This window comes from Symphodus melops (assembly GCF_947650265.1).
Source record: "Symphodus melops genome assembly, chromosome: 4".
In the NCBI taxonomy this organism is placed as follows: domain Eukaryota; kingdom Metazoa; phylum Chordata; class Actinopteri; order Labriformes; family Labridae; genus Symphodus; species Symphodus melops.
The window spans coordinates 17,776,127-17,798,283 of record NC_136694.1 but is presented as its reverse complement, the minus strand read 5'-3'; the positions used below and the strand labels follow the sequence as shown (position 1 = coordinate 17,798,283).

Genomic DNA, 22,157 nt, shown 5'->3' with positions numbered 1-22,157 from the left:
ACACAGAATTACACATCTTAAAGATATTTCACACTAAAGCTCCTGAGGTTCAGCTGGACGTCCGTCTGTAGGTAACACCCACATGTCCACATAACAGACGAGGAAAAGTGAAAAGATCCTCTGGGAAGGCAACAAACTCTGTTCTGACCTTTGGCCAAACAAACAAACAAACAATTATTACACTAAGTTCCCTTCAGGATTCTCATGATATTTGTAATGATAAAACATACATGAGAAGTTGAATCTTACAGAAGGATGTGTAGTATATTCCTATGATGCATTACAAGAGTGCAGTCATATGGCTGACAGTCGTGGTTTCCCTTGTTAAAGTTTGTCTGTATGAGCCGTGCCACGTTAGTGAAACAGAACAGACACCGTGGCCCATGTGGAGTTAGTTTGTTTTGTAACCACAGCCACTTGAGTGTACAGTCATATCATTTTAAAACAATATGTCCCACATGTAAGTTGTTTTTTTTTTGCACACATTCAAATGACTACTTACAGTAAAGTTATCTTTCAGGGGTATGTTAATGATACATGTGGTGAATATAGTTTTCTGAGTTATGTGTTCCTGCCCTCTGCCCACCTTTATGAGCATCATGTTGATCGTTGAAACATTTTCAGACAAAACAATCCCATAAGCTCACAGGTGAGGGGCAGATCTGTCTGACATTTCCACACACAGCGCCAGCAGTCCAGTGACAGACTTTACACAAACAACCTTAAATACATGCGTTTATGAGAAATGTTATGCAGCTGGATGCAATCTGTTGATGTCATAGCGGTACATTTAATTAAGGACTGAACTGAAAAGATAGACATTTTCCCTTAGCTTATTGTTTCATCCATTTGTTTAAATAGTTTAACTTTATTTTTTGGTGGGCTTAAATTACCTTTCTGCAGATTTATCAATATTTCAGCCTGAACAGAAGAATAACAAACTATTCCCAGAGTTGCACGAAACAAAGAAAGGGGAGACGGACATCTGAAGACTAATTGCTTCTATTGCTACCATCACATATTAAGAATCCCTCAAATATAACCCGTGTTGACTTCCACTGTGTCTATCTCTGGCTCCATCTGATGTACACAATAAACACTGCAGCAGTGTTAGGCTCCATCTAGTTATTCACAATCACTTCTTTGACTTTCAAATATTATCTTTAACATTTAAGGGTTGGTATCAAATCAATGTAGGACTTGTGCGAGTCCCCTGAGATGTGAATTCTGTTCTAAAGAATGAGTGTAGGAAGCAAAATGTGGGTTTCATTATATTTGAGTTGACTGCTTACAACTTGACAAATGGGACTCTTCATCACCACTGAAGTGTTAGCTGATTTTCAGAGCAGTTATTTTTGTGAAAACATGCAACTCAAATCTTCAATAGTCAAGAAAACTTCACAAGCCTGTGTATTGAAGTTTAATATTTTTTTAAAAGCTTTCCTACAGAACTTAAATACAATATTATGCAAAATTGAAAAAACAAACAAACAAACAAACAAGGCTTTACCAAGAGTGTCTAAATTACAACGTGGGAAATGTTGAGGTGAGTAAAACCTGTTATCTAACTCCAGAGATAAGCCGTAGTCAAAGATTGACATTTCAGATAAAATGTCTGCTGTTGGTCGGATTCTTGGTAGAACTACTGTTCTCCATGAGAAAAACTGATATCCAGTATTGACACAGAAGCAGTGGCTGGGTGCCATAAGTCCTGTATGTTTATTTCTCTGCTTGCTGGCCAACGTTCACTGCTGCGTCATCTTTGCTGCTTCTGCTTTAATGAGCGAGATGAGTTCCAGGTTAATCAGAAACACGAAGCGAAGACCTGCAATCTGAATAGACAGATACAGTGTGATGTTAGCACCATGTCTCACTCAGCACCACTCAAGAGACATACCAAGACGGTTCAGTAGGCTTCATACATAACTGGCATCCTACACTCACCTCCACCACTGAGTTGTTGTTAAGTTTCCACTTGTTGCCTGACAGGACCGGTCTGCCGTCTATGTAGATTGGTCGTCTTCCCTCGTTGGCGATGAAGAAGTCTCCGTTATTCTTAAGTTTGATAATTCCTGCAGGCATCAACACAGGTAATCATTGCTTTAAAAAGTACCTTGAGGAGTGGTAAGTTTGAACACCCCATGTATAGAGGCTGTAGTCCTTGAAGCTTCCTGCCCGGTTTCACATTAAGTTAATGGTAAATGTGTTTTGGCCCTATTTGTGATCATCGAAATTTATAGAAAAATATGTTGGTTTTTTTTCTTGACTGCTTGAGGCCAAAGCTGCGGCTTATCTGTTATCTCTAAGATGAATCACCGCACGAACAATCTTTGTTTTCCACCGACAACGATGCTGTGAAGAATTAACCCAATTCCTAAAGAATATGTTTATGGGTGAGTAATTACAGCAGAAGGAAAATATAGAGCAGAGTTCTTTTGGATGAAAAATCAGTTAGGACTACAGCATTACTGAAATGTTCCAACATGAGCGAACCTTGTTTTTGCGTTACTGAAGCAAGATCAAATTTAAAGCATAGAAAACAGAAAAGTCACATGCTGAAGTGAACTGTACGTTCAAATTGCGAGTGGGATGGACAGTGTTCAAAATAGTATTTGGTAATCATGTGGCTCAATAAGCTGTAGATTAGCGGTAGCGTCAGACATGAGGATCATCAGTGTGTGAATGTGGTGTGAACGGGCAAGTGTGACCTGCGGTGTAAATAACGCTTTGAGTATCTTTTCATTCTCTGAACTGTCACAAACAAAAAGTAAATTATTAAACACAGATGTTTCTCCACTTAACATCAGAACATTGAAAACGTTTATTCACCTTGTTTCCTGGATATTTTCCAGGCTGGTCCCTCCAGTGATAGATCTACATCTATAGGTTTGTCCTTGGTCGCCCTGCCCAGTGTGATCTGTGTTAACATGAATGATACAATAGTACGCTTTAAGTGTTCTGCTCTTTTGTTCCCTCAAACATGATACAGACATTGATTCTTTTTTTCCCCTCTTCTGACCTCTCTCGACCTCATGAGGTAGCGAACCATTCTTCCTCGTAATGCTGCCAGTGTCTGGTTGTCAAAGTCGGGCATGCTCATCCCTGGTGACCAAACACACACATAGACACAGGAGTTGATAATGAGAGCAGTCAGAATGTGGTTAAGTATTTAGATGAAATGAGCGAGAGTTTGCAGCTACCTGTGATACTGTCTACAAGGACCTGCCAACGAGGCAACTCCTGCTCTAACTGCCGGATCTCCTTTTTCTGGTGACGATCAGAAATCATCAGCTCTGAAAGATAAACCCACAGAAAGAAAATCTATCAAAGTAATATAAAGGTGATCCAAGATAGACACCGATTTGAAATGACTGTAATGAAGGGATATTTTTAGCTTAGAATAAAAAACTGGAGAAGTTTCTTATTTCGAGTTCTTACCATGTTCCAACACCTCATCTCTGCTGTCACTGCGTGAAGAAAAGCACAGCTTTGAAACTCCACAGACACAATACTCAATGTCAAAACATAAAAACTGTTTTAAAATAAAAGTCTGCCTTACTTTAGTTTAACATCATCGACCATCTGCTCTGCATCGGAGAAGTTGAGGACCTGATCACCTTTAGGGAGAGGCTGGACTGCAACACACAACCAAAAGAACGTTTACGATAACAAACACAACAGGTACTGTTTCTAGAAACTTTTTTAAAAAAGGTTAAGGTCCTTATTCAACTGAGGAATTACATAAATTCTATTACAGTATATGACTATTCAAATACCTGTTGTACACAACTTTCAGTGTCATAGATTTCGGTAAACAGTGGCTGGCAACAGACCAAGATGGGTGAATGCTGCTGTCGTATGGAGTAAAGTTCTTGTCACTATAAACTCCAAATCTCCAGCCTCCATGAACGCTCTAGCTAATAATGGCAGTCAGGAACTACTGGCAGTGTCCATGACAGACCCAGGAGTGATGGACCGCAATGATGACCAGTACATAAGGACCTCTGCTCTCACACAGCGCTATGCTACAGCCACACAGCTGCAGGCCTGTTTACGAGAAGTGAGGGGTACCAGGGTTTCCAGACAAACCATTCACAACAGACTCCACCGCTTCGGCTTGAATGCCTGACGACAGTTGCAGTGTGACTCCATTGACGCCAAGACACCGCCGTGACTGTTTGCGGTACAACAGTCTGGACAGGCATCACCAGTCAGCGAACAAAAAAACAGATTTGGTGCTGATTGAATCTGAGTGAAAAAAAATCCCAGCAAAACCTATTTACCAAATGCACTGGAGTAATAACTGAACAACCGTGGAACTCAACCTACCACTCTGGTCGTCCAACAAGTAGTATTGCTTTAGCAGCTGCCAGTGCACCAGCAGGCTCTTGGGGCTGCGAGACGGGTGAAAGACACAGGGGTGTTTGCTCAGAAGCTCCTGGAACACATCCAGTTTGGGCTGACTGGTCTGTTCAATGACAACAAAACACATAAAGCACTTATAAATATACAGTCGTTGCACATTTTAGAACTATACCAGAACGAGCTGGATGAACAAAAATACAGATGATTCAAAATGTAACTAATCCGATTATGTTATATTCTGAGAAAATATCTTTTAAAGTAAATCAGAGATGTGATTGGCAAAGCAACAAATTCTCGTTTCACCTGTCGTGCAGAGCATACAGATGCTACATGCAACACTAACACGAGAGGGAGAGAAAGGGAAGATTGTCTGCTACTTTATCAATCTATGATGGTGTTCAGCTAGTAAACTCAGGCATTCTTAAAATATATCAACATAAGTCACAACTAAAACCTGTGTGTGGGCAACACTGTCATCCCTATTCAAGTTCTTGTAAATCAGGAATTCTGCATAAATCCATAGATATCCCATCTTACAGAAATCTCACTTACAGAACCAATCTTCGCCAGCAGCGCCTCCTCAGCCTGGCTGAAGAGAGCTTTGCTTTGGATTGCTGCAATGGCTTCCGGGTGAAGCTGACGCATGGCCTGCCACGCCAACCTAAACCGAGAGATAACAGAGAGAATTAAATGACCTTTTTGACAGCTAGCTGATGCACAGAAATGGTAGGGAAGGTCAGCTGCTGCTGGGTAAGTTTCATACTTTGAGATAACAGGATCGTAGAGGAGAGAATACCATCTCTCTTTGATTTCCCGTAATGTGAAACGACAGCTGAACTTGACTCCCAGATGAACAGAGGTGAGGTCTGTGGTCTGGAGACAAGGACAGACTCATTCAATCACACAATTACAGTGTCACACGAATAAATCAGTACCATTAACTGTTGATTGCTCCGTTCAGGTAATGATCCAAGCAATTTAACGCTTACCTGCAACACTGCATTAATCAGTAGCAGGTCGTCAGTGGGTTTCCATCGTCCCAGGTCTTTAGTTATATGAAGGGGTTGCTTGCTCTTCTTTACTCTTTTAGTGATTGGTGCAGGGTTCATGACCATAGTCAAAGGTGGTGTGAGAGCTGTTCCTGACTTAGTCACCTTATAGATTTGCATAAAAGTATAAAAAAAATATCCCACATGTTAATGCATCATCTTTACCATGAAATCAATCATCAAAAAGTGTGGTTGTGTTTTACCTTTTTTTTCTCGCTGGATGAAGGTTCACTGCCTGAACAGCGGACAGGCTCTATGACAGGAGGACCTTTGACTCGACTGGACGACTTCACAAGACTGCTTTCAACCAGCTCATCGTCAAACTTCTTCCTCTTTATTGACCTATACATAATTTTTGTGCAGAAATGCAAACAGCGATTTTTAAATATTTGGTGATATTCAGTACAACAAAACTTGTCATTGTTGAGGTTTTTTTTGCAACATTAGAAACCACACATCTGTTTACAAATGCAGAATAGAAGTCAAACCTTGAGGAACTCCTGCGCTTGGGAACTCCACCGCCAAATGCCTGAGTTGCTGTCCTTTTTACATCTTTTACTCCGAGAGGCTCTTCATCCTCTGACCGGCTCTGGCCACCAGCTACTGCACCAACGACAGGGTCACCAGCTTGCATCTGTTGGGTCACATTATGAAATACATCAAAGAAAAATGTACCGTTACTCATCTTTAAAATGAAAGCAGGCTGAAAATGTTTCAGGAGTTTTGAGATAAGTAAAAAGTCTGTGACATGTATTGCTTCTTCCTTTGACAGACACTTTTAATGTGTCCTAGTTCACTCAATAAATAAACTAGGACCAGACTGTTCCTCTTTAAAACAACTACGTACTCAGGTCATTTTTACACAGTAAACAAATCAGGTCATGTTTACACAGTAATTATATCTCAACACCAATGAGTAATAACAATAGACATTTAAAGTTAATAATATATACAATAAAGTTATCACCATGCATCAACCTGGGATTGACTTTGTTCACGATGCGACTCTTATCATAAAGTAGTGAAGCTGATGTTTTAAAATGCTCATGTATAAAGTGACTGATGTTTGCAAAGGCTGATGTATAAAGTTACTGGACTCAGGGCACTTATTCGTGTCTTTGTTTACATGTCGTGTAAGCCAAATGACTACACGTCCTCATCAAAATAACATATCAAGTGTGACATTAACAGTCGCAGCAAGTACGACAGTAAACATGGTCAAATTTTAACAACAGCCTGCGTTGTTAACTAACCTAATTTGATCAAAATAACGCTTCTACACATGATACTTAGCATTAGCTTAGCTGTCACAACGTTGCTACGAGCGCGAGTTAACTAGCGAGCTAAGAAGCTACACCGCCTCGTGACTCACATTTCCTCGCTGTTTTACTTCGTTTCTTTGTTTGAACCTCCAGCTGGTGTCTGTACCGTCAACTTTATGGCTTTTATTAACACTTCGTTAGCTAGCTACATGGCTAACTGGCTACATGAATTTGACTTGTTTGTTGGTATTAGCTGCTATGCTACTGTTTGTTTTTCCTGCTAGGTTTCAGCGCTCCTGTGAAATAGCTTGACGGTGCATTACTGCCCCCTACTGAAGCGGAGTGCAGGACTGGCGTTTTCTTACTCTCTATTTTATTTATTTTTTTACAATATTTAGATACACATAAAAGCACACTTTTAGAGGTTAACATTACGACTGACAAAAACTGACTAATGTATTAGAGTCTCAAAACAAGTATTTCACAAAAAAACAATCCATTAAGACAGTCAGTGGGTTTAGTTAGCCTATTTATAGTTATTTTAAAGAGATTTGAGTTCATTCTTCCATTGATGTGGGGTTTCATTTTCAAGTGTTTACATCTAGCTTATGAATGAAATGTTTCCCTACAAAGTCAAATTATTAATTAAGAAATAAACTAAACTTTTATCCTCCATAAAGCATCCAGGAGACGCCTGAAATGGTGCAAAATTATAATGGGAATACAACTAGCTCTACAAGTCAAAATTCCTCATTATCCCTCTCACAAAATCCATTCAAGTTATTATTAAAGATAAATCTGACAAGAAGTAATTGGATGGATATATGTCATTCAAAATTTAGAAGGTTATGACATATTTAGTTCTTGTTTGATTATGATGATATTGTACGATTGAAATATGTCTTATGAGATTGTTTGAAAACGGTTTGCTGATCCAGTTGACACTTTTAATTCTAAGTGACTTCATTCAAATACACAACTTGAATGCACCAAGATACGTGTATTTATTGGCATTATCACTCTTTACATTCTCCGACTGGGAATAAAAAATGTAATTCTTTAACAAAATGTTTGATCCAATAAATTGACTACAGTCCATATTACTTTAAGGCTGGTTCACACGGCAGGATTTTAAAATTGTCGGCCGATTTCCCAAACTTGAGAGACCACACACACGGCGATAAATAATCGGAGGTATTACAGTTTTGGTCGTACAGTCTGTGGTGTGCGGCCACACGGCAACATCAACACACCACGCACCAACCGATTCGTGAACGTCCCGATCAGACGGGAAATCTCGCAAAACCTCTCGAGATCAAACGTGACTCCAGAGTCAACAAACGGACGAAGAGGATAGATAAATAGATAGATAGATAGATACTTTATTGATCCCGAGGGAAATTCAAGGCATCCAGTAGCAGTATACAGACAGGCAGGACACAAGACATTAGTTACAATACACACCCGCTGTCCCCCCTCCCCTCTGTATACAAAATCCCCCAAACAAGATATAGCAGCCCCTATGTGACTAAGAATAAACATAATTATATGTTAAACCTGTGCAGTTAGCATTAGCAGTTAGACTTAAAACTAATATAGCATAATGTACATAACCTGTGAGGAGAGAAAAACATGTGTTGGTTAAAAGAGACCTGTAAACAGTTAAAGAGCCTTAGAAACAAAGTGCTGACCTTTAGAAACTAGTTACATGTGCATGTACAGAGGTGTTTGAGGTAGTGCCAGAGGTGTGAGTACAGTCGTTAAACAGTCAATGCAGGAATGTAAATTGGCTCACCAACTTAAAGGAGCAGTGATTTGCATTAAGTGTCCTAGACAATAACCTGAAACCAGGAGTGGTTAGGGTGATTATCGTTAAGTACCCAACTATTGAGGGGCAGATTAGCATTAAGTGTTGAAGACAATAGAGTGAAACTTGACCTAATTAGGGTGATCATGTCAACCCTTACAGATGTAGCTAAACACAACAGTAGGATGAAACCAGACATGATTAGGGTGATTATCTTTAAAGTGACCAGTGCTCAGTAAGGTGACTATCAATATGCATTAAAGTGTCCAACTGGAGGCTGACTCTGAGGTCAGCAGTGCAGATGAGGAATGAGAAAAAAGTGAAAAAAGAGTCCAGGGATCACCGTGCGCTTCTTCCCTGCTGTGACAGTGAAGTGTTATACAGTCTTATGGCCAGGGGGACGAAAGAGTTCTTGAGTCTGTCCGTGGAGCACGACTGTGACAGCAGTCTTTCGCTGAACATGCTCCTCTGCCCGGTGAAGGTGCTGTGCAGAGGGTGGTGTGTGTTGTCCATGATGGAGAGCATTTTGTCCAGAGACCTCCTCTCTACCACTGTCACCAGTGAGTCCAGCTCTGTACCCACCACAGAGCCGGCCCTCCTCACCAGTCTGTCCAGGCGTGCTGCGTCCCTCTTCTTGCAGCTTCCTCCCCAGCACACCACTGCGTAGAAGAGGACGCTGGACACCACAGACTGGTAGAACATCTGCAGCAGCTTTTTGCAGATGTTGAAGGACCCCAGCCTTCTCAGGAAGTACAGACGGCTCTGTCCCTTCCTGCAGGTAGTGTCCATGTTAGGCGACCAGTCCAGCTTGTCATCCAGCTGCAGCCCCAGGTACCCGTAGGTCCTGACCACCTCCACGTCGACCCCGCCGATGGAAACAGGTTCAAGATGTGGTTTCTTCCTTCGGAAGTCCACCACCATCTCCTTGGTCTTGGAGGTGTTTAGCTGCAGATGGTTGGCACTGCACCATGTCACAAAGTCCTCGATCAGGCTCCTGTACTCCTCGTCCTGTCCATCCCTGACACAAGCAACTATCGCAGTGTCGTCCGAGTATTTCTGCATGTGGCAGAGCTCAGAGTTATACTGGAAGTCCGAGGTGTACAGGGTGAACAGGACGGGGGAGAGCACGGTCCCCTGTGGTGCTCCGGTGCTGCTGACCACAGTGTCAGATGTGCAGTCCTTCAGTCTGACGTACTGTGGTCTCTCTGTGAGGTAGTCCGTGATCCACCTCACCAGGTGCGAGTCCACCCTCATCTCGGTCAGCTTGTCTCTCAGTAGGAGGGGATGGATGGTGTCGAAAGCGCTTGAGAAATCAAAGAACATGATTCTCATCACGCTGCTCCCTTTGTCCAGATGAGAGTAAGCCCTGTGTAGAAGATAGAGGATGGCATCGTCCACGCCCACCTTTGCCTGGTATGCAAACTGCAGGGGATCCTGTGCGTGTTGTACCTGGGGTCTGAGGTGTTGGAGCAGCAGCCGTTCGAAGGTCTTCATAACGTGGGATGTCAGAGCGATTGGTCTGAAGTCGCCTGGCTCACTGGGGTTCTTCTTCTTGGGGACAGGGGTGAGGCACGAGGTCTTCCAGAGCACAGGAACCTTCCCGAGCCGCAGGCTCATGTTGAAGATGTGCTGAAGTGGCTCCCCCAGCTCAGCAGAGCAGGCCTTTAGCATCCTGGGACACACCTTGTCTGGGCCTGCTGCCTTCCTGGGGCGGAGTCTCTTCAGCTCCTTGCTCACCTGGTCTCTGGTGATGGTGGGGGGGAGGGGGGATGGATTGTCACTGGAGGTTGTATCTGTTCTGGTGGAGGTGTTGGGGGGAGTGAGAGGGGGGGAGGGGGTGTGTAGAGGGGTGCTGGGGGGGGAGGAGTGAGAGGGGGGGAGGGGGTGTGTAGAGGGGGGGAGGGGGTGTGTAGAGGGGTGCTGGGGGGACAGGCACTGGCTGCAGCGACGGGGCTGTCGAACCTGTTAAAAAACAAGTTGAGCTGGTTTGCTCTCTCGGGGTCCCCGTCTTCTGCGTTGTTGTTTTTCTTTTTGCAGCCTGTGATGGTCTCCATGCCCTCCCAGACCTCTCTCATGCTGTTCTGCTGCAGCTTCTGTTCTACCTTCCTTCTGTACTCCTCCTTTGCCTCTCGGAGTCTGACCTTGAGTTCCCCCTGCACCCGCTTCAGCTCTGCCTGGTCTCCCTCCTTGAATGCCCTTTTCTTCCTGTTAAGGATCTCCTTGACATCGCTGGTGATCCAGGGCTTGTTATTCGGGAAGCAGCGCACAGTTTTAGTGGGAACCACAACGTCCATACAGAAGTTCATGTAGTCAGTTGTGCAGTGTGTGACCCCCTCAATGTCATCACCATGGGTCTCTTGTAGGGCACTCCAGTCAGTGGTCTCAAAACAGTCTCTGAGGGCCTCCTCTGCCTCAGGAGACCACTTTCTGAAGGTGCGTGTGGTTATCGGTTGTCTCTGGATCATAGTTTTGTACTGTGGCTTTAGTAGGACCAGGTTGTGGTCGGACTTACCCAGAGGTGGTAACGGGGTGGCAGTGTAGGCGTCCTTCACGTTTGCATACAGGAGGTCTATTGTCCTGTTCTTCCTGGTGGGACAGCTTACAAACTGGTGAAAGTCCGGTAGTGTGGAGTTCAAAGTAACATGGTTAAAGTCCCCTGAGATGGCGATGAAAGCATCCGGGTGCAGCGTTTGTAATCTTGAGGTGGTCGCGTGGATGACGTCACACGCAGTTTCGGCGTGTGCCCGGGGAGGTATGTAAACACAGAGCACGATCACGTGAGAGAATTCCCTCGGCATGTAGTAAGGATGTAACAGGGATCCTTTGTGCTGTTTTTTATCTGAAAAACATGTTTTAAAAAGAGGCGTCGGTCAAAGGAGCGGAGACAACGGGAGCATGAGCTGTACTTGCTACATGATGATATGGAGGTGAGTAGTTGTTGTTTTTCTACTGGTGTTTTCGCTACTACGTCACCTCGCTTTCTGATTGGCTATGCGTCACATTCAACAGGCTCGTGCTAGTTTTCTCCTCAGGTGACACCACACATGATGAGAGATCGGGCCAAAACAATCCAACATGTTGAATATCCCCGATTTGAGATCGGAGCGGTCCCGACATTCTTCCGACCAGACGAGAGCGGTCTGAACCCACCACACACGGCAGGATGATCTTATAAGATTATCTTATGATGATCGGGGCGTCCTTAAGATTATCGGAAGGAGAGAATCGGAGCCAAAATCGGCGTAATTATCCTGCCGTGTGAACCAGGCTTTATCTATCTAAAGCCTGGTTCACACGGCAGGATAATTACGCCGATTTTTGTTTTGGCCCGATCTCTCATCATGTGTGGTGTCCCCCGAGGAGAAAACTAGCACGAGCCTGTTGACGGTTGATGTGTAGCCAATCAGAAAGCGAGGTGACGTAGAGGCGAGGAAACTCCGGGAGCATAAAAAAAAACAGCTGTCATGATGGCGCAACAGAAAGTCCGGTGGACATCGGAGATGGAGGACCAACTCGTCGACCTATGGCAACATCATGAATGTTTATACAATGTTTCATGCAAAGAGTATCATAACCGACAGGACAAGGAGAGGAGTTGGACAGAAATTGCTGCTTCTACACTACCAACCGTTAACTTGATGATAACGGTCATTCATGTAAATGTCTTGTTATTGTTAATGACAGTGGAAGAAGTAAAGACACGGGCCACAACTTTGAGGACCCAGTACAGCAAGCTTCTAAAAAGTAAACCCAGTGGGAGTTTGCAAAAGCCACTAACAAGCAAACAAAGGTGGCTCATGAAGACATTGATGTTTCTGAAGAAGCATGTCACCCAACGTCCAACTGAAAGCAGTGTATGTATCCTGATTGTAGACTTCTTATCAATATTTAAGTGTTGTCTAAATATCCATTAATATTTTTTATAACTTTTATAGCTGCCTCAAACAATTAAAGATGCTCTGGCTGCTGAGAGGGACCTCCTGAGTGATGTAGATGATGACCTCTCTCCGGCCTCTGAGGAAACATCTGCTGAGGATACATTTTTTCTACAAAATGATGACGACCCTTCCCCTCCTGTAGCTCATGTACCACCTGCGAAAAAGCTTAAGAAAAGCCAATCTAATGATGTAATTGAAATCGAAAAACTGAAAATTTTACAGCAGATGTCAACAGCTTTTAACGCTGGAAGAAGCAAAGATAGTGACAGCCACTTTGGACAACAAGTAGCTGAGGAGTTGAGGTCAATTAAAAACGCTGTGCTAAAGACAAGAATAAAGAGAAAAATCATGAACGATTTATATGAGGCTCAGGAGAATGATGCACAGGTGCCACCTATTTACCCTGTACCCTCCTCTGTACATATGCCAAACACACAACCAACCCCTCTACTCACACACACAATTCAACAAGAGCCATATCACTACATACATAACTACAGGAGAATGTTAGAAGACGAGTGAATACATACAGGGGGAGATTGTCAGACTCAACTACCTGTTTTGTGGTTATTTTCAAGTGCATCTTCAGTTGCATTCTTTTTTGATGTCTTCGTTTTAATTGAACTTTTGTTATATATAGGAGTAAAGATTGCTTGTATCCTGAAGTGAATAATAAAGTTATTTATTTGATCCCACAGACTGTTTTTCATGTTTTCAAAGTTGACCTCTATCCAACTGGATAGATGGCTTCAGGATTGAAATATGGAATTTCATAAAAATAATACAAGTAGAAAAAGCAACACAAGTATTTCATTCAAATATGAAGATGCAAGAGCATTTGGACATGGAGAAAGTTTAATTTTTTGCACAGGGAATTTCAGGTAAATCAAATATCAAAATATAAATACAATATAAATTTGAACACTAAAATAAACAAAGAAGCACAAACAAAAGGTGTGTATATAAAATATTCTAAATCTTGGAATATTAAAAGTTTATCCATTACATTTCAATTTCTAATTATTTTTTAATTTCCAGAAATGTATTGAATGTGTAAACAACATATTAAATGCTATAAAAAAAAACGTTACGTCAGCTTTAAGAGGCTTTAACATGCCAAAGCCTATATGTAGTTGTCCTGCCAGGGAATCTTGCCTGCAGAGGTATGTATCTTATGAATGTAAAAACGTTTATGAACGTTTATTTCAATGGTAAACAATCAGGGTTGTACGTAACGACATTTCTATGAGAAAAAAACAACTACTCACCGCCATATCATCATGGAGCACGTACAGTCCACGCTCCCGTTGTCTCCACTCCTTTGACCAACGCCTTTTCTTTTTAAAACGTGTTTTGTCGCATAAAAACACAGCACTAACGATCAAAACCGCATCCTCTTCGCCCGTCATGTTTGTTTACTCTGGAATCACGTTTAATCTCGTGAGGTTTTGCGAGATTTCCTGTCTGAAACAACTTTCAAGTCGTTATGTTTAGGTTCCAATTGAGGAGAACTTGCAGGTTTTACAGGTAGTCAATCATTGTCACGTCTAAACAAAAATCAAAACATAATAATCTTCAAATCTTTTCAAAAAATATGAAAACAACAAATGGAGTTTTTCTGTATGACAAATTAATTTCACCTTATTACATTTTAAACACAATTAATTACAGATAAATGTGACTTTCAGATACAGTTGTGATGTGAGTTCTTGTGATGTGTAACAATCTCACATCATAACATAACTCGCCCAAAATTGAGGTCTTTAGACCTGATGTACAGTATTGGTTTAGTGTCTTTTTGTTCATTTACTGAGCCACAGCTTCTTCTCTTCCTATCAGGGATTTCAAAAGTAGTTGTCTAAACGTTAGCTGTTGTTCTGCAATTGTCTATTTCTACACAGTAAAAACAATGATCATAAATAGGCCTCAGCTTCACTCTATATTTAATAAATATTGAACATAGAGTGAAGCCTGTATAACAGGATCATAATTTGAATAGTAGTTTTTAGACCTACTGTTACACCATGAATGAGCTTAAAGTCAAGAGCTCTTTTTTTTATTGAGGGATCTGAAGTTTAAAGGGAAACATCATTGTTTCTTCTGATGGAGACGGGATGTACACAGCAATGGAGGGATTTTCTCCAAACTAGTGACCTTCAGATGCTGCTCTGTAAGAGTCCATATGGTTATGTCAAACTGTAAATTTGCAGATGATAGTATGTCATTTTTAAGTAAACAGAGAATTGTGAAAGAGGGGATCTCATTTCTTAAACATACACGTGGGCATCACATTAACACGTAAAAAGTGGGACATTATTTGATGTAAATGGAATTGTTTTTGGCAACAAAAAAAATCAACAAAAGGCAGGAACAAGTTTAACTTGAACATTTTAATGACATTTACAGTAACAATTTCAAAATATTTTAAATTATAATAAATACAAAGTTCAGGTACTGAAGCTTTTTACATTTAAAAATGGAATGACACTACAGTAGGTTTAGAAGTGTAAAAAATAAGGACAAACTTGCATTGCTTTACTGAAACAGACAAACAGATTTTAAGATGGAAACAGGATTTAAATGTATTCCCACACAGAAATTACTTCAAGAGCTGCCTTTTATAAAGAGACAATCAGTAAACATTACCTCACCATAAGAAACTCAAAAATAGAACTTCATAACTAAAGTGAACATCATATAAATCTCTTACAGTGGCTCAGTATGAGCTGGAGATTAAAAAAAAAGCCTATGTCCATGTTCCAGCCTGAGATTCTTCTAATACTCTGACTTACTTTTATCTTGACTTAAAGACAAATGTCATGTGCATCTTAAGATATTAAGATAACATTTACAGTAATGCTCTTGAAAGGAAATATTCAAATGAAAAGGACAAAGGAAATTGCTCATATTGCTGAGCTAAGAGTGCAGAAGATCAAAGTTTCTAATCTGGTGTAGGGGGAAAGGGCTTTCCAGATTCAGAACAATGAGCTTCAAATGAGCTTACAAATATCATAATATTCAACATTTCAATAGCAACATTATTTTTAAGATTGTCTGTTGAAAAGTACTGAGGAATTTCACAGGTTCGCTCCAGCCTCAGTATTGAGTTGTCAAAGCTCAACTTTTTTGACCAATTTGTCTTTCTCCACCAGCCTTGGCATGCTGGGTGACACACGGAGCGTTTTTGGCCCCCAACAGTGTGAAAGGTAAAAGGTCTGCTCTTGAACTTGATCCGCTGTCTGCAAACAGCCACACAGTGTCTTTGATAACTCTGTCTGCTGGTGCTGCAGAGAGGCTCACATACTCAGAACAGATCGGCGAAGAAGAATAGGTCATCGTTCAATAAACTGGAGGCTAATGACATTTTTAGGAACTAGAAGCGTCCGTGTCATGGGCTTCACGGAAATCCCTGCAGGGTCTGGCTTCACTTCGAACTCTAAGAGGATCTGTTGTAACCAAAAACAGAGAAAAAAAAGGATTAATACTGCAAGGAAATGGGACAAAATAAAGTGTTCTTCAGGTGCTAAGTGCAGAGAAGTGACTCTTTACTAAAATCCCTGATTTAAATAACTGGACAGCTTAAAAAAATCCTCCTTCTTTTAGTTTCTTTCATTATTCCTGGAGGAAATGAAGAAAGGGATTTGTGGGAAAAGCTGATTTGCTGATTTGCCTTCTTCTTTGGTTCACTATTCACTATTCTATTCACTTATCGCAGCTACAAACAAGTTGATATGTACTGAAATTTAATGAAACATTTCAAGCTCACTCACCCTGGCAAGAGCGAGGTAGAGCTCCAGCTCAGCAATACGTCGACCTATGCAGCTTCGTTTTCCCACTCCGAATGGCAAAGAGGCATATGGGTGATAGGTACTGTCCTTGTTCAGCCATCGGTGAGGCTGGAACTTATCCGGATTTTTGAACACTGCCGGATCCCGTGACGTGGCATATTGGCAAATGGTGATAAGAGTCTGCACAGAGATTTTAACAATCAGATAAAGTATGTGACACATTTCAAAGAGATCAAATGTAAGCATATTCTTCTTTTTTTTTTTTTTTTTGGCGGGGGGGGGGGGGCTTTATGCGTTCATTGATAGGACATTGGATAAAGTAGGTGTCATGTCCCTAGTTTATGGGAACCAAGACATAACATAGTACACATAGTACAGTCCTGTGAGCTGAAACAAGTGACCCCACTCTTCCCAATCCCAAGAACAACTAGCAGTCAAACAGTAATGGGGGTTAAATGGCATGGAGCCTAGGTCAGGGTCGAAACTGGGTCATGTGCTTGTAGGACAATAGCTCACAAAAAATGAGCTGTGTGAAACAACCGCTAGTCTATCCGACACTACATAGCATTCAGATTTAGCCAACTGTCACGCTGCCTTTATCTAGCGTGATTTTTAATTGGTCTAATTTGATCAAAACACTCACATTTTTAGGTATGCGGTATCCTCCAACTATGATGTCTTTCTCTGTGATGACTCTTGCATTGGCAGGAATGACAGGGTACAGCCTGAAAAACACAAGTGAAACAATGTTAGTAAAAATTAACTCTGCAGATACAAAACTAGATGAGTCTTAGAAAGATACAGACACAGTAAAGAGTTTAATACCTGAGAACTTCTTTTACTGTGGCCTTAAGGAGAGGCATGCGGGCCACATCTGCTGCTAAGGGTATTTTTCTACCTCCCATCACGCTCAACACCTCGTCCCGTAGTAAGGCCTGCATCTCAGAGTGACGTGACAGCTCATACAGCGACCAGGACAGGGTGCTGGAGATCTGAAAAGGCAAATTTACAAATAAATTGACACATCAAGGTTGATTAATCTGAAGGATAGTGCAGTAAATAGGAAATGAATAAATAAATAAATATATATAAATATAAATAAATAAATATATATATATGCACATAGCTCAATATAAAAAATAAATGTATATATATTTATTTATATATATTTATTTCCTGTTTACTGCACTATAGTTCTGTTTACATCTTGCACTTATACCTTTTTTTCTGTATTTGAACGTTATAATTTTGTATTTTGACTTTGTACTTACATTTTGACACTTTATTCTTATTCTATCTTTGGTTAAATTTAAGTCTACCTGCACTGTCGTTCTTTTACTACTCTGTGTACCTTTGAATTGCCACCCAGGGACAAATAAAGTTTTTTGTATTGAATTAGATTGAGGACAGATCCTTCTGATAGTTACCGTGTCAACGCCTGCCAGGAGAAGCTCTGTGACATTGCTGTAGATGGTCTTCATGGGCAGCCCAGCCTGAGATAAATAGTAGGTGAGATAGCGTCCCTCCACCTTCTCCCCGCGACTGAGCTTCTCTGCTTCAGCCTGCAGACGCTGGTCGATGTGACCTTTCGCTGGAGGAAGAGAGATTTGAGGCTGTTAAGGCACTGAGGGTACACAACATGGATGCTTCAGTCCAGACCTGAGCTGGAGTAGCTTTGCAATTGGTTTGACATTTAATAATTCATCTTATTAGGTATTTTTAACCATGCATTAATTTCCTGATGAAAAGAAACTAGACTTCCTTACTCGCTTCTGATTTCTGGGTTTAAAAACACTTTACTAAGTCTGATTTTAACCTCAGTTTAATCATCATGACTTGCTGGCAGATGATCTTGTAGTGCGTGAGGGTTAAATACTTTAATCTCCTGCTTCCTGTTCCAGTTTGCACCAGCGTGATTATTTTAAACATGTTCTATATCAACGTCTCAGATCAGGATAAGTCTTCCTGTACTGCCAGAGTCAGTGGGATGATACACCAGTGTTGAGTTGAAACCAAAAGGTCAAATCAGTATGGGCTGATTAAAAATAATTACATGAAGTATGGAAGCCATACAATATGTTCAACCTCCATGTTTTTTGGGGGGGGTTTTTTACGAGCTTGCATTTAGAAAGCTTGAGCTTAGAAAGATGTTCACCTATAATATCTGTTTCAGTCTTTTCAAAGGGTAAAATGTGATCCTTCTTTACAGATTTTTATAGTATCTCCTGTTATCTTCACGTTCTTACTTTTCCAATATAATGTCTATTAAACATAATGTTTGAGAAAATGATCACTATCTAATTACTGAGAAGGCTCGATTTTCAAAACCTTTTAGACACAAAGAAATTTCACCTACCAAAGTCAAACATGTAGTCCCAGCACTGACAAAAGACGTTCCAGGGTTTTGGAAACCACTGGTGCAACCAGCTGGGCATGGCCATAGTGAGAAGCGTCTTCCCAAACATGGTGTTAATTGACTGGATAAAACGCTCTGTCTCTTCAGGAACAACCTTGTCCAGGCAACCGATTCTGGATTCAAACAACAATGAGGAGATACCTGTCAGGATAAAACGAAATTTGGTGGTTAGAAACAAATAGCATGGAGACTGACAGAAAAACACAACTTTACTTTGGAACGCTATTTAACTGGGTGGAGATGAAATAACTGGTAGCTTGTTAGAATTATTTCACTGCTTCACAGCTAAACGAGCATTTACCTGTGTTATAAAAACAAGTTCTAAACTCTTTGCATATACGATACATTAAGTAATAAGTCGAGCTGGTCCAAAGATTTAGTTTTTTCAAATCATATGTTCAGTTAAGTGTGTTTGATGACAAGTATATGTCAAAGCCAGCAGTGCAGTCACAGCCCAGCCTCGACTCAACAATACAATCGTTTTAACTGTGGTAGAGTTTCTGTTAAAAAAAAAAAACAGTGCATGTGACCACACAGTCACTGGATTGAAACTGTGTTTAGTCTGGGGAAATATAGGGGAGGAAAATGAATGAACCCCTCTCTCTCTCTCTCTTCTTACAATAACAACTGTTCAGGCATCATTGTAAAGGAACTACTGTATATATATTTTACACTTTCATTATGGAAGGCACCTCCTCTGGTAATTTTCCTTTAAAGGTCATTTTTAAAATGAAGTCTAATAACTGAAAACACTTTAACCATGAAGAAAAGTAGAGACTTGAAGAAAAGTAAGGACTTAATCAATGGTTTATTTACCACATGAGGTGAACTATTAATTTGTTTATTCATTACTATTTGCTCACTATGTCGACTAATCGTTAGCCTACTTAAAACTAATTTTTACCTTTTCATACTCTACTGTTACCTGACTTTTTCAGCTTAGTCGACACTTTGAGTTAACTATATAAACTGTTTTATTGGCATTTATTCCAAAAAACTTAAATCTTAGAGCAAGCTGTTTTAACTGTGTACACTTTGGTTCTTGACATAGACCATAGTTTTATCCAATTGTTTTAGTAGTTTAATTGTATTTAAAGCTGAACATTTCAGCCTTTAATTCTTGATTTTAATCAAAAATTGTGTCTACAGGCTTAACATTTTTGCCAAAAAATGTAATCATTCAATAAAAAAACCCTCAGACTTTTGATACGGCCAGTTATTTTGCCTGTTTGATCAAAACTTTTATTTCACTTTATGAGTAATATCTCATCACTTTTCAGCAGGTCTGTTTCAAATGAAATGTATTAATCATATTATTATTACATTTCCTAGTAAAGATAACAGGACTTTAATTTATATGGTGGTACTTTTGGATGCAGAAATGCTACTTCTACATACATTAAGAATCTCAAAGCTTCTGCTTGCACTGACAGGCATCTTTCTGTTTAAAATGACACTACTATTGCATAGCATCGCCTCCTGCATGATCCTGGCTCTAATTAATGTTGATATGTGTTACATTCGTGTGCGGCTACATGACACTTCTGCTCATCAGACTACACCTGAAATCTTACCCTCCAGGCCGAAGCGGTAGAACTCTTGAGCGATGTCAGTGACGATGCCTTGAGACCTCATTGTAAGCTTGAGTTTGCTGCTGAGGTCAGTGACCACGCTGTTCAGAGTCTCATCATACGCCTCGACAGCCTTCAGCCGCAGCATGTGCTTCCCTAAGAGACTTCTCACTTCCTGCCACTCCTGCCCCTCACTAGCAACATACACAAAGAGAAAAAAAGGAAAATACTTATGTTAGAGTGATATCAGTTGTACTGCTTCAACGATTTATACTTAACTAAAGAAGTTAACATTGCATCATTAAAGCTGCATGTTAAATTGAAGAGAACAACCAAAATACAAAATGAAGAAATGCTGTGATAGCAGAATGACACTCACGACGTTAGGAGTCCATAGTGGTGTCCTCTGAGCTTCCTGTAGTCCTTCCAGGAGGAGAGGTTAGAACGCATTGGGTATTTATCCTCCTGCCTCAGGACCTGCTCTATGAGTTCTGGATCAGCAACATGAACAGTCAGGATGGGGCCAAATCTCGCCTTCCACATGGATCCATACCGTTGCAATCCTTCCAGCTGGGACATAAAAGAAACAACATTTACTTCAAGGAAAAAAACCGTCAAGCTATAGAGGACTTTCATCAAGTCTGGATGCACTCTGCTTGAAGACATGAGGATGGTTATGATTTTTATTATCCTTTATAGTGGATATGTATCATTTTACAGGAACAGTTTTACATTTTGCAAACCAAAATAGCCTACTAACAGAATCAATCCATTTTAAATCACATTTTAGACCAGATTATAGCAGAATTATCTCATGATACAAATAGCTGTAACTGTATTCTTTAATATTATTAACAGACTCATTCACAAATGAGCAAGCACTCAAAAACAGTGACAAGTAAGATCTTTCTGATAACAGACAGAAACCTGGAGGAGAACCAAACTCATTGGTCAACAGCTGGGCAGAAGAAGTGGGATAGAGAGGGAAACTTTTATTTGAACTTTTAAGTTAGTAAAATAAAGTAATCTAAAAAATCTGAACTGTTCTAACTTTAACATGTTATAGAACTGTTATGAGAGTTATCACAGGCTTGTGTTATCAGATGCTCGTATTCACGAGCATCAATATTTAATTGATCGTCTGTTCGACTCACATAAGATTTTTATTAGAAGGGGAAAAAGCTAAATATATTTATACTATCATGACGTTTTGAAGTCTCATCCTTGTCTACCTGTAGCTCGTGCAGCCGTGACAACCCCCTTCTGGCGAACACGTCCCAGACGAAGCTGAGGAGAGATGGTCCGGGCATCTCGGCGAGCGTCTTCACCGCCTGCCCCTTAGCTTTGACCCCCTCGGTGGCTGTGGTGCTCTCAGCCCACCTCTCCATCCACTTGACCAGGGGAAAGGCGCTTCGGCCGGATACTCTGAGAGCTTGCTGCAGCATCCTTCTCGCAGTGATGTGCATGGAGCGCTGAACGATCCGGTCTCATTTCGTTCGGCTGGAGGCTGTATTTATAATACAAACGACCTGCCTCTCGAACCCGCGGAGATAAAGCTGTACGTTTTCTTATTCTGGGCCAATCATGGATGTTAATGCAGCTCAGGCTCCTCCCCCCATGGATGAGGACTTTGAAGGGCGTGAGTACAGAGTAAGGTGTGTCCAATCAGAGTGCAGAGTTTAGACCATCCCCGCCAGCCAGCGCACGTGGAGATGCTGAATAAATAATACATGACTTTTCTTCTGCTATCTTGGGCTTATCTGTGCTCTTTGTTCAGCACTTTGCTCTCTGATAGCGCAGCAGACTGTTAAGACCGATCATGCATTTGTGGAAATGGTTTCTTGTGTGCTTTAAGAATCAGTTAACCTCAAGGCCAACGTTAGTATAGATCTCTTATAGGCCAGTCAAAACCCCTGGCAGACAGCTGAATAAACAACCAAAATGACCATTTAGCCAATGCA

The 22,157-nt window shown here is 41.0% G+C and overlaps 2 protein-coding genes and 1 long non-coding RNA gene across 3 annotated transcripts; 1 reads left to right on the top strand and 2 right to left on the bottom strand.

Annotated features, from left to right (window-relative positions):
• Window positions 1–1,406: 1,406 nt before the first annotated feature.
• mcrs1 (microspherule protein 1) lies at window positions 1,407–7,008 on the bottom strand. Its single transcript, XM_079340693.1, has 14 exons — window positions 6,787–7,008; window positions 5,903–6,048; window positions 5,618–5,756; window positions 5,355–5,519; window positions 5,129–5,238; window positions 4,918–5,026; window positions 4,330–4,468; window positions 3,560–3,635; window positions 3,439–3,467; window positions 3,201–3,293; window positions 3,020–3,102; window positions 2,830–2,917; window positions 1,945–2,072; window positions 1,407–1,832 (listed from the first exon to the last, which is right to left on the bottom strand). Exons 2-14 carry the CDS (start codon window positions 6,046–6,048, stop codon window positions 1,746–1,748), a joined length of 1,392 nt encoding a protein of 463 aa, XP_079196819.1. The 5' UTR covers window positions 6,787–7,008; the 3' UTR covers window positions 1,407–1,745.
• Window positions 7,009–11,818: 4,810 nt separating this feature from the next.
• On the top strand, window positions 11,819–13,116 carry LOC306822212. The gene is made up of 2 exons (XR_013778868.1): window positions 11,819–12,337; window positions 12,419–13,116. It is a non-coding gene; the product is annotated as an uncharacterized lncRNA (long non-coding RNA).
• Window positions 13,117–14,793: 1,677 nt separating this feature from the next.
• On the bottom strand, window positions 14,794–21,845 carry cyp27b1 (cytochrome P450, family 27, subfamily B, polypeptide 1). The gene is made up of 9 exons (XM_079341587.1): window positions 21,429–21,845; window positions 20,576–20,766; window positions 20,200–20,390; window positions 18,566–18,766; window positions 17,637–17,800; window positions 17,035–17,201; window positions 16,853–16,934; window positions 16,192–16,389; window positions 14,794–15,867 (listed from the first exon to the last, which is right to left on the bottom strand). Exons 1-9 carry the CDS (start codon window positions 21,660–21,662, stop codon window positions 15,754–15,756), a joined length of 1,542 nt encoding a protein of 513 aa, XP_079197713.1. The 5' UTR covers window positions 21,663–21,845; the 3' UTR covers window positions 14,794–15,753.
• Window positions 21,846–22,157: the final 312 nt, after the last annotated feature.

Excerpts from the sequence above, each read along its gene's own strand:
- cyp27b1 (XM_079341587.1), bottom strand. The coding sequence starts at position 21,662 with ATGCACATCACTGCGAGAAGGATGCTGCAGCAAGCTCTCAGAGTATCC. Across the intron at positions 20,391-20,575 it reads CACTATGGACTCCTAACGTC|TGAGGGGCAGGAGTGGCAGG; the intron begins GTGAGTGTCATT and ends GTATGTTGCTAG. Across the intron at positions 18,767-20,199 it reads CTACCGCTTCGGCCTGGAGG|GTATCTCCTCATTGTTGTTT; the intron begins GTAAGATTTCAG and ends TTATCCTGACAG.
- mcrs1 (XM_079340693.1), bottom strand. The coding sequence starts at position 6,048 with ATGCAAGCTGGTGACCCTGTCGTTGGTGCAGTAGCTGGTGGCCAGAGC. Across the intron at positions 5,027-5,128 it reads TACGATCCTGTTATCTCAAA|GTTGGCGTGGCAGGCCATGC; the intron begins GTATGAAACTTA and ends CTCTCGGTTTAG. Across the intron at positions 3,468-3,559 it reads GTCGATGATGTTAAACTAAA|TGACAGCAGAGATGAGGTGT; the intron begins GTAAGGCAGACT and ends TTCTTCACGCAG.